At 42.2% G+C, this 11,773-nt stretch overlaps 1 protein-coding gene across 8 annotated transcripts in view; it reads right to left on the bottom strand.

The window, feature by feature from the left end:
• Window positions 1-1,433: 1,433 nt before the first annotated feature.
• The window catches only part of TRPS1 (transcriptional repressor GATA binding 1), a 302,065-nt gene continuing 291,725 nt past the window's right edge, over window positions 1,434-11,773 (bottom strand). For all 8 annotated transcript variants that reach the window (XM_060243298.1, XM_060243294.1, XM_060243295.1 and 5 more), the window contains one exon: window positions 1,434-4,711. In XM_060243298.1, the coding sequence (XP_060099281.1) occupies window positions 3,647-4,711 (1,065 nt within the window). In that variant the 3' untranslated portion in view covers window positions 1,434-3,646. The remainder of the gene's footprint in view (window positions 4,712-11,773) is intronic.

Genomic DNA, 11,773 nt, shown 5'->3' with positions numbered 1-11,773 from the left:
AGTTCCTGGAGACAGATCCAGGTGGGTAGCTGTGTTGGTCTGAAGTAACAGAACAAAGTTTGAGTGCGGTGACACTTTTAAGACCAACAACTTGTTTTGTGCATGCACACAAAAGCTGATAGCTAAAATTAAACTTTGCTGTTCTTAAAGGTGCCACTGGACTCAAACTGAGTTCGTGGAGGGCAGCTTTTAGCCTGGAGGTGCATGCAGTTGAAGAAATGGCTGGGAATGTGCCGGCTCAGCTTCCAACAACAGTCTCATTGAAGGCTCTCTGATGGCACCAGTTCTCCAATAGCCTGTGAGATCTGCAAATTCTGTAACACTGCCAAGGTCAGTCAGACTTTGATCGCCAGCTATGGGAGCGCCGCTCACGCAGCTTGAAATCCCTCACAGGTTGGTTAAATATAGGTTTAGGATAAATGCAAATGACCATATGTCAAGCAATCACTCACCACAAGGTGATTTGACTGCTGTTGGTCATCATTGCCTGGATTATTCTGCCTCAGGATTTTTCTGTACTATTCAGACAGCAAGAGAATGATACAGTGCACCAGGCAGAAGAATACAGATGGCTACCTCGCCAATTGGTTCCATTGCTCATGTGAACATTTGCATTCATTCTTATTTTCTTTACCGAAGGCGGGCAGGGAGGGGGGAGGGGGAAGGGACCCTGGTGTTCAAGCCAGCTCTTCTCAGACCAATTCCGCACTCACCCTACGCCGCTCTGACGTTCCTCTTTTCAGCGTGGCATCCTTCCAATTTCCCACTATCTGCCCCGGGGGTTCAGCCTGCGTTGCCATTTTTCCATGGCAAACAGAAACTGGGTTTCAGAGGTTTCTCTTTGCCATGCAAAAATGGCGTCGCAGGCTGAAGCCCTGGGACAGATAGCGGGAAATTGGAAGGATGCCGTGCTGAAAAGAGGAACGTCAGAGCAGCATAGGGTGTGAGAAATCAGTCTCAGTTTTACACTCTCTCTGACTCTGATACAGATATGGCCCTAAACTTGGTTCTCTCTTCCTCCTCCTCCCTGGCCATGTGTATTTTAATCATAACGTTTTCTAGATCAGCAAATGATGCATCTGATCTATATTAAACGCCATGACCTCTTTAGTACTGTTTTAGCTTTCATTACATGGCTATTTGAAGAAGGCAATGTTGTAAGGGAGATCAGAACAGGGCTCTTAAGCGACATCTGCTGAACTGGAGTGGGGGGGGGGAATCTAGACCTTATACATTTTCCTTAGGACATTTCAAAACATAAAAAAGCGAAAGGGGAGAACGGCATATGGGGCAGACATTTCCAACTTTGTTCGCTGCAACGCTCAGGAACCAGTTGTCCTCTCCAACCTCAAGAGACGAAGACCCTGTGATGCAACATAAAGAAACAAGCCTCCCCCCCCCCCACTCCAATGCAACACAACAGTAACACATGAAGCGACTGTGTAATATGGACAAAGAGTGGGAGTGCAATGTTACTACAAGGATGCAATTAAAAAAAAACAAAACAAAACAGTGCCAAGCAGTCAGATGGCACCTCTCAACATAATCTCTGAAATGTTTCCTCTGAAACATAGACAAAGCAATAAAAAGAGGATATATGTTTATCATTTTAAGCATAACAATGTGAGTTAAGAGCTCAAGAATACAAAAAAAAAAGTACTTGGAATGAACAGTGCTACCCTTTTTCTCCCTCCTAAGTAGACATAAAAATATTTTCATTTCCTTCTTTCTGCTTCTTCCCCCCGATACCATTAATATCAACAAAGTCCATTCATTTCATGTTACCGTTTACAATTTTTAATGCACGCGCGCACACACACATACACACACACACACACACACCAAGAGAGAGATACCTACTGCAATAGAAAGTTGCTTCATTACCTTGTTTGCTACATTTGCAAATGTAAACAGAGCGAGGCTGAGCCAGCGCTGCATCTTACGCATGATGGAATATCTTTGTTGCATACGTACACTGTAGAAAATAATTATTCAATATGTCAGGCACCATTATTTGAAATGTAATACATTAATATTTACTAGAAAAATAAGTTCTTTTTTTTCCTATTTGTTCTCCCAACTTCTTAAATGAAATAAGTTAATCTGACAGAACATCCAGTAGCTTGTAATATCTCTTGTACATCAACCTTCGTAAAAATAATAATAATAATAATAAAAAAAAAAACTACTGGCTGGGCCAAGAGAAACGGGAAAAAAAAATATCGAAGTCCATTTCTTGTTGATCCTTGTAGCATCTATAGGAGGCATAGCTAACAGCACCTTGAGCCAATGACTGAATATTTAGTTTTTTAGCCCTATTTCCCTGAGCAGTTATGCTGAGGAGCGTTCCCTTCATGAAATAGTTTTACAAAAGCTTTTTTTTAAGTATTAAAAATAAGAAAATGGCTATGAAGGCATCTTCCATACTACCTTAGCAAAAGCTGGCATGAAGCCTAGCAAAGAGATTGACCAATGCATATAAATAACCAAAGGCCTTCTGGGAGATCAATCATACACTCCCACTCGGAAGCGAAATCGAGAAAGCAGCTAATTAAAAAAAAAAATTAATACTATGCGAATCAAGTTTGTAAAGTAGCTTCCCTATTGGAGACATCAGACGGAGCTCTTCTCTACAGAACAGTACTCCGCCAACTTATAGTTTGGCCAAAGCATATTACCCAGAATCCCCTGAGATGTGGTTTGCGACCCCAGGTCTTTCTTTGTGCTGAACTCTAGCACAATCTCCATTTAAGGGGCCCTCCCACATCCTTCTAAGCTTATGAGGCAGACTGGAAAGGTGAAGGTCTTCTCTGCACATATACAGGGGGTTTTTTAGACCTAACTCCTTTCATTTCTGTCTTTCCTGAGTTCTTTTTTTTTTTTAATTTTAATTTTCTTTTCCTCTCCACACTGGGAGGGGAGGGAAGGAACAGTACAGAGTGGCCTTTATAGTCTTAAATGCTCTCATTGTCGTTCCTGGTTCAGCAGAGTTTTAAATTGTTCAATCTATCGTTGCTCTAGACATGCAAAGACGGAGGAGAACAGAGGTTGACCACAAGGTCAAGCGATCAAATAGGAGCTTAGCACGAGGCACATCTGGAGAAAAATACTGCCTCCAGATGGTGGAAATGACAATGCCATGGCACATTCTAATAAGGCCAAAGTGAACCCAAATAATAAAAAAATACTACTAGATTTCTGGACATCAGTTTATTTTAACAAGTCCATTTCGCTATACAGTATGCATATGTTACTGTACACCTGCGTCAGCATTACACATCTTTGCATTCTAGCCAGCTGCGTTTCTTGCACAAGAACAAAAGCATTAGTTGTCTGGTTAAGTTTGTCAAAGATACTTGCCCTGATATAGTGTCTTCTGTATAGTTTTGGTGGGACAGGTCCCAAGTGATTATACCTGCCCCCCCTTCCAGCTGCCATCCATTTTGCTTTTCCCTCTTAGTTAACTTTTTTTTTCATTTAAAGAAAGGAAAAGGGGGGGGGGAGGAGAATGGAGGATTGTATACTGGATAAGGCATGCTTGCTATATGAAGTGCTTAATAAGACATTACAAGCTATTGAATTCCCATCAAGGAAACCTATTTCTGTTTAATTGTGCTAAGTGCTAAGGTTTGTTTGTTTGTTTGTTTTACTCTTTAGGTTTGCCATTCGTTTCAGCTTGTGCATTGTTCCTATGTAGGCCCCTCTGGATGTGAGTTGTGAAGTCATACTTGTCCGTGCAAAAATATTGGCATATGCTGCACTGGAAAGGTCCACTGTCACCATGGCAACTCATATGCAAGGCATACATCACTTCATCCAGAAAGACAATGCCACAGTGCACACACTTGGTTGACAGTTCGTCTTGAGTACTTCGGTCAACTTTTTCCGTTTTCACTACATTCAAGGGACCTTCATTTTTTACATTTGGGGGTGCCTTAGCTTTCTCCTTGGAGGCACCGTTTGCAGTTGGCCCAGGTCTGGAATGCTTTATCGCCAAATCGAGAGGAATGTCATTGTCGGATCCGACAGCTGAAAAATGAGGAGGCAGATTAAAGGTGGGATAAGGCACATAGTTTTGGCAAGGATTTGGTAGGCCAGGCACATGACTCAAGTAGTGTGGGTTCCCAGGAACGGACAGCTTATATTTACTCCAGAATCTCAGCCAGTCAGCTTCACTTTGAAAGTCATTGTGTACAAGTGGAAGCCCAAAGAGCGGGTACTGATACTTTTCAATGGGACTTCCGGGTGGCGAATAGTTCGGGTGCTTTGCGGGTCTCATGTATTTCTCTATCGGACTGCCTCTCTCTGAGCTTCCTTTTCCTTCTGATACGGAGGAACTATTGCCTGGGTCTCCGGTACTTTCCTGAGGACTTTTTATCTGAATGTGCAAAGGTTGCATCCTTTTGTGAATATCCAGAGCAGTTTGGCTGACCAATATTGACTGCGGAGAAGAATGGCTTTTAGTCAATGAACCCAGGGCTTCATATTTACTCAGGCTGGGAAGCTGAATTTCTCTCTGGTGACCTTCTGTCGAATGATCCTCTGACCTCCTATCTAGCGGACTGCCATTGACTTGTTCCTCGCTGCTCCCCCTCTGCTGTTTGTTTGGCTGTTCAGCCTGAAGGGCCTCTGGGTTAAAGCGCTTTCTCGTTCGTCTCCTAATGATCTGCTCACCGTTGTTCTGCTTAATGATGTTTAAAGGCCTGGGAGTCTGCATATGAAACACAACAACATCACAATCAATGAGAGAGCAACTTTCAGCAAAGCTTTGCAGAACAGCCTATACAAAACCCCAAGTTATAGTCTAGACTCTGGAGATGTTTCAATGGACAATCTTACAGAATAGCCTCCTCAGGTCAAGCCTAGCAATGGAAGCGAACTTCTTAATTTTAAGTAATTAAAACACAAACACACACCCCAAGCAATCTCTCGTTGAATTGCTTTAATCGGCATCAAAGCATTAGACTGAACATCTTTACCCTAATAACCTTGAAAATTACCCAATGCCTTCAAGGATGGCTTGAGCACACACAATTTCTCATTATTTCAGTAGTGACCAGGGATCCTCAGCATCAGAAGCCCCAATTCTTTTGGTTCTACATTAGCACAATGGATTTTGATGATTGCAGCACTTATTGCCAGTTAACCCACAACCTATTTTGCATGGGGCACAGAGATGTTTAATGACTAAAGCAAAATGCATAGCATTGCATAAAACAAAGTGCTCCGGTCAAACAGACTTTAGACCTGCCTTGCTGCTACCAGCATTTTGTCTAGTTCTTTCTCTCCATTGGTTGCAAGACATGTGCCCTTGAGAAACCAATACGCCAGCCATGACAAACGCAGCCATCTCACGTTGACTAAAAATACAAATTAGTTACAGTCTTTAAGTCCAGACCAACTTGACCATCAGTACTTCCATGGAAACAATTATGGAATGTTGCTGGAACTCTTCATTCTGTTTTCAGAGGTGTGTGTTTTTTTAAAACCATGATTCATGCATATTAGCAACTTGGAATTAACATTAACAGAGCCAGCAAAGTCCGCCTGACTATAATCTCTTTTATGGATCTATTGATTTACTTGACCTGGCTTCTTCACCTCCCCCTTCCTGCTTCTTTCTCTCCCCGGAGCTGAATCACCCATGCCATTAATTGCCACTTAGCTTGTTAAGCTCTAACTTTCTATTAAAAATCTAAATCAGAGGAAATATTCCCTTTGATTTAGATCTTTAATAAGAAGTGGAGACTTCTTCCTCAGTGTGATTACAACGGCTGCAAGAGCCAGGGTAGGGCAGCAGATGAAGGGTTGGACTAGGATCTGAAAAGCCCGGTTTCAATTTCCTACTCTGCCATGGAGCTCACTGGGTGACCTTGGGCCAATCACATGCTCTCAACCTAACCTTCACCTTAAGCTTGTTGTAAGAATAAAATAGGAAAGGGAAAGCCATTACCTACTTGGAAAAAAGGCAATAGACAGAAATGCAGCTTCCTCACGAGCAGCCGTGGGAGAGGGTAATGTGATCGAGGCATTGGGACCACTGCATCAGAAACGAGGGCTTTTCCACCACAAATATTTTAAAATCCCTGGTGCTACATTAAGCAACATTTTGCGGGAGCAGCTGCCAGTCTTTTTTGTCCTCCAAAAAATGTCACTCCTTTCGAATTAAGTGAGATTAATAAAAGGGAACACAGGCAGTGGCAAATCAAATGCAAGACTGTGATCAGGCAGGCAAAAAGGGACTATGAGGAGCATATTGCAAAAAACATAAAGACCAACAATAAAACTTTCTTCAAATATATTAGAAGTAGGAAACCAGCCAGGGAAGCAGTGGGGCCCTTGGATGACCATGGGGTAAAAGGATTACTGAAGGAGGATGGGGAAATGGCTGAGAAGCTGAATGCATTTTTTGCCTCCGTCTTCACCGTGGAAGATGAGAAGTGTTTGCCCGCCCCAGAACCACTAATATTGGAAGGGGTGTTGAAAGACCTGAGTCAGATTGAGGTGACAAAAGAGGAGGTCCTACAACTAATAGACAAATTAAAAACTAATAAGTCACCGGGTCCGGATGGCATACATCCGAGAGTTCTGAAAGAACTCAAAGTTGAACTTGTGGATCTTCTAACAAAAATCTGTAATCTTTCATTGAAATCTGCCTCCGTTCCTGAGGACTGGAAGGTAGCAAATGTCACCCCCATCTTTAAAAAGGGTTCCAGAGGAGATCCGGGAAATTACAGGCCAGTCAGTCTGACTTCAATACCGGGAAAGTTGGTAGAAACCATTATCAAGGACAGAATGAGTAGGCACATTGATGAACACGGGTTATTGAGGAAGACTCAGCATGGGTTCTGCAAGGGAAGATCTTGCCTCACTAACCTGTTACATTTCTTTGAGGGGGTGAACAAACATGTGGACAAAGGAGACCCGATAGATGTTGTTTACCTTGACTTCCAGAAAGCTTTTGATAAAGTTCCTCATCAAAGGCTCCTTAGAAAGCTTGAGAGTCATGGAGTAAAAGGACAGGTCCTCTTGTGGATCAAAAACTGGCTGAGTAATAGGAAGCAGAGAGTGAGTATAAATGGGCAGTCTTCGCAGTGGAGGACGGTAAGCAGTGGGGTGCCGCAGGGCTCGGTACTGGGTCCCATCCTCTTTAACTTGTTCATAAATGATTTAGAGTTGGGAGTGAGCAGTGAAGTGGCCAAATTTGCGGATGACACTAAATTGTTCAGGGTGGTGAGAACCAGAGAGGATTGTGAGGAACTCCAAAGGGATCTGTTGAGGCTGGGTGAGTGGGCGTCAACGTGGCAGATGCGGTTCAATGTGGCCAAGTGCAAAGTAATGCACATTGGGGCCAAGAATCCCAGCTACAAATACAAGTTGATGGGGTGTGAACTGGCAGAGACAGACCAAGAGAGAGATCTTGGGGTCATGGTAGATAATTCACTGAAAATGTCAAGACAGTGTGCGTTTGCAATAAAAAAGGCCAACGCCATGCTGGGAATTATTAGGAAGGGAATTGAAAACAAATCAGCCAGTATCATAATGCCTCTGTATAAATCGATGGTGCGATCTCATTTGGAGTACTGTGTGCAGTTCTGGTCGCCGCACCTCAAAAAGGATATTATAGCATTGGAGAAAGTTCAGAAAAGGGCAACTAAAATGATTAAAGGGCTGGAACACCTTCCCTATGAAGAAAGGTTGAAACGCTTAGGGCTCTTTAGCTTGGAGAAACGTCGACTGAGGGGTGACATGATAGAAGTTTACAAGATAATGCATGGGATGGAGAAAGTAGAGAAAGAAGTACTTTTCTCCCTTTCTCACAATACAAGAACTCGTGGGCATTCGATGAAATTGCTGAGCAGACAGGTTAAAACGGATAAAAGGAAGTACTTCTTCACCCAAAGGGTGATTAACATGTGGAATTCACTGCCACAGGAGGTGGTGGCGTCCACAAGCATAGCCACCTTCAAGAAGGGGTTAGATAAAAATATGGAGCAGAGGTCCATCAGTGGCTATTAGCCACATTGGCCGCTGTGTGACACAGAATGTTGGACTGGATGGGCCATTGGCCTGATCTAACATGGCTTCTCTTATGTTCTTATGTTCTTATGAATGCTGAAGACTGACTCTCATTGGGTCTGCTTGCCTCCGTCATGTATTTAAAAGACAGTGTGCTGAAAAGTACCTACATATTTGATATGGTGCATGAGCAATGCATAGTGGTGGAAAGTGCTGTTAAGTTGCAACTGACTCAAAGTGAACTCGTAGGGTTTTCAAGGCAAGAGATGTTCAGAGTTGGTTTGCCATTGCCAGCCTCAGCATCATGACCCTGGTATTCCTTGGAGGTCTTCCATCCAAATACTAGCCAGGGCCGACTCTCCTAGCTTCTGAGATCTGATAAGATCAGGCTATAACCTGGGCTATTCAAGTCAGAGCAAACAATGAATAAGGGAGTGAATATAGTTAAATGAGATTTGACCCTTAACTCTTAAAAGGAAAAAAGGAAGTCAGTAATACTTGATTACTTCTAAGCAGAGGAACAGGAAAATATCAGCTCCCTGGATCGCTGGTGTTTTTGATGCTCACTAATGTCTCCGATCACAGGCAAAAGGTACTCAGATACTATGACATCCTCATGTTATGCATTTATCTATCCATTCAATGGTGAAGAAATTCCATGGTTATAAACAATTATTTATGAGGACTGATTCTGGTTCAGAATCTTTATTTGTCAGTCAGGGGAATAAACCTCAATTTTTCAAAACCTTGATATGTGTATATGGTTTTTATTGAATATATTTTATATATTATTTTGAATGCTGTTTTAACGTTCAAACGTTTTCATGTTCTCTAACTTGGGGGACCCTAGTTGCATGGAAAGGCAACACAAAAATACATAAATTTTATATATGATAGATGATGATGATGCTGATGAAGAAGATAGATAGATAGCTAGACAGACAGACAGACAGACAGACAGACAGATAGATATCAAGCATCCACAATGGATGTCACACCATCATGTGCTTAAATTGAAGACTTCCTAATTCAGGACTTTCACTGTTGATTGAGCACATGAAGGAAAGAGCCACATCAGCCCATGGACTTCAAGCTGCCTTATACTGAATCAGACCACTGGTCCATCAAAGTCAGTACTGTCTATTCATATTGGCAGCAGCTCTCCAGGGACTCAGGCAAAGGTCTTTTGTAACACCTGCTTCCTGATCCTTTTAACTGGAGGTGCCATTAATTGAATTTGGAACCTTCTTCATGCAAAGTAGAGACTCTACCACTGAGCCACGGCCCCTTATCAACATGATCTCTCATGGCCTACACTAGATGTGACAACTACACACAGGACTTTTTTTGTAGCAGAAATTCCTTTGCATATTACCGTAGGTCACAAACCTCTGATATAGGCAATCCTCCTAGAGCTTTCAGTAAGCCCTGTACTAAGAGCCCTGTAAGCTCTTGGAGGATTGGCTACATCAGGGGTGTGTGGCCTAATATACAAAGGCTACATCAGGGGTGTGTGGCCTAATATACAAAAAAAGCCCTGGCTACACATGAGTACATGAAGCTGCATTACACTGAATCAGATCCCAGGTCTATCAAAGCTGGCATTATCTATTCAAATAGCCAGCAGCTCTTCTTAGGTCTGCAGTTTGTCACATCCCTTATAACCTGATCCTTATTGAAGATGTTGGGGACTGAACCTGGGACTTCCTGCACACTCAGCAGATACTCTACCACTGAGCCACTGCCCCTTGAGTTCACTGATAATAGTTTGTTTGGGACAAATGGAATCAGCCTACGCATGAACAGTGTGGGCATCTTCTGTAGTATACACTTCTTTACCGGCATAAGAAGCCCTGGTATTGAGGAGCCAAAATTTCCCTCTGTTTGCATATCTGTGTCAAAAACAACGGCGACAAATAATGATCACAAAACTAAACTCTTATGTTTTGCTTCTCTGTTTTCAGTTGTCACTGCCTAGCAGGGTAAAGGTTTAATTATACCAGTGGCCTTTGATTGGGCAAAGCTAAATTAAACTCATTAACGTCAGCTTACATCAAATGACATCTCATTGCTACATTCCAATATTGCAGCTAAAAAAGGCATTATCTTAGCTCTGTACTAATGAAATAAAAGGTTTTACAACTTATTACCAATTAGCAGTTTTGCCAGCATCCATTTATATAGATTGCTTCCTATGTTTTATGAGGTTTTTTTTTTAATCTCAAAAAAAGGAAATTATTTTTGTAGCTATAATATATTCACTATCTTGTAGCAATGGGATAAAAACTACCAAAGCATAAAATTACATGAAATTAAAAGCATGTCTTTTCAAAAACAACAGTCTTGCATAAGAAGCAGAAATCAGCCTTCAGTCTATGGACAATCTATTGCACATACAACCCTCTATCATATAATGAATGAACAACACAAAATTCCACAGAAGCTGAAAGTTTGGAATCCAAGTCCAACTGTGTGCAGTTCTGGTCACCGCACCTCAAAAAGGATATTATAGCATTGGAGAAAGTCCAGAAAAGGGCAACTAGAATGATTAAAGGGCTGGAACACTTTCCCTATGAAGAAAGGTTGAAACGCTTGGGGCTCTTTAGCTTGAAGAAACGTCGCCTGCGGGGTGACATGATAGAGGTCTACAAGATAATGCATGGGATGGAGAAAGTAGAGAAAGAAATACTTTTCTCCCTTTCTCACAATACAAGAACTCGTGGGCATTCCATGAAATTGCTGAGCAGAAAGGTTAAGACCAAATATTTGGAAAACCAAATATTTGGAACACTGCTATCTGGACCTCCATCTCTTCAGTAATGTCTAGATGACATGCAGAGCTTCTTGTAAGCAGGAACACAGTTCTGGCTGCCTTGGCATCAAGGGTGTGTGGTCTAATATGCAAACAAGTTCCTGCTGTTTTTCCCCCTAAAAAGAAGTCCTGTGTAAAATAACGGTTAGGTCAGGGGGTGTGGCCTAATATGCAAATGAGTTCCTGTTGGGGTTTTTCTACCAAAAAAGCCCCAATGACATGTAATGGAACATCAACATTCCCATTTTCCCTGTCTCACTTAATTGGCTGCTGCTTAGGAAGTACAGAGAACTCAGACAGCAGAGTTATCATCCCATGCATATTTTTAAAAATTAAATGTTAGTGGGAACATGTGGGTTGAAGGTGCAGGTTAGCAGTCGTTGCACATCCCAATACCTCCAGGTGGGTAGCCATGTGGTCTGAAGCAACAGGACATTGTACTAGTGCAGTGGCACCTTTAAGACCAACAAAGTTTAATTCTGGGTATAAGGTTTTGTGTGCATGCATACTTCATCAGATGAAGTGTGATGAAGTGTGCATGCACATGAAAACTTATACCCAGAATTAAACTTTGTTGGTCTTAAAGGTGCCACTGGACTCATACTTTATCCCAATACCTTGTTTGGGCTTAGAAAATCCATGAAGATCTTGAATTAGCAGGCTATAGCAAAAAGCTGTCGAGCAACGGATCTCAATCAGCAAGGCATGGTGGTTAAAAGTGTCGGAAAAAGATCTGGAAGACCCAGGTTCAAATCACCACTCTGCCATGGAAGCCTGCTGGTTGACTTTGGAACAACTGCTCTCAGTCCAACCTACCCTCACTCAGCCATTGGTGTTGTTGTGAAGATAAAACGGCAGAGAGGAGAACAATGCTGTAGGCCACTTGGTGTCTCCATTGGAGAGAAAAGTGGCGTATAAATACCCAAATAAATAAATCACCAC

Source organism: Heteronotia binoei, chromosome 7 (genome assembly GCF_032191835.1).
Source record: "Heteronotia binoei isolate CCM8104 ecotype False Entrance Well chromosome 7, APGP_CSIRO_Hbin_v1, whole genome shotgun sequence".
Lineage (NCBI taxonomy): Eukaryota > Metazoa > Chordata > Lepidosauria > Squamata > Gekkonidae > Heteronotia > Heteronotia binoei.
This window is presented reverse-complemented; position numbering and strand designations above follow the sequence as displayed.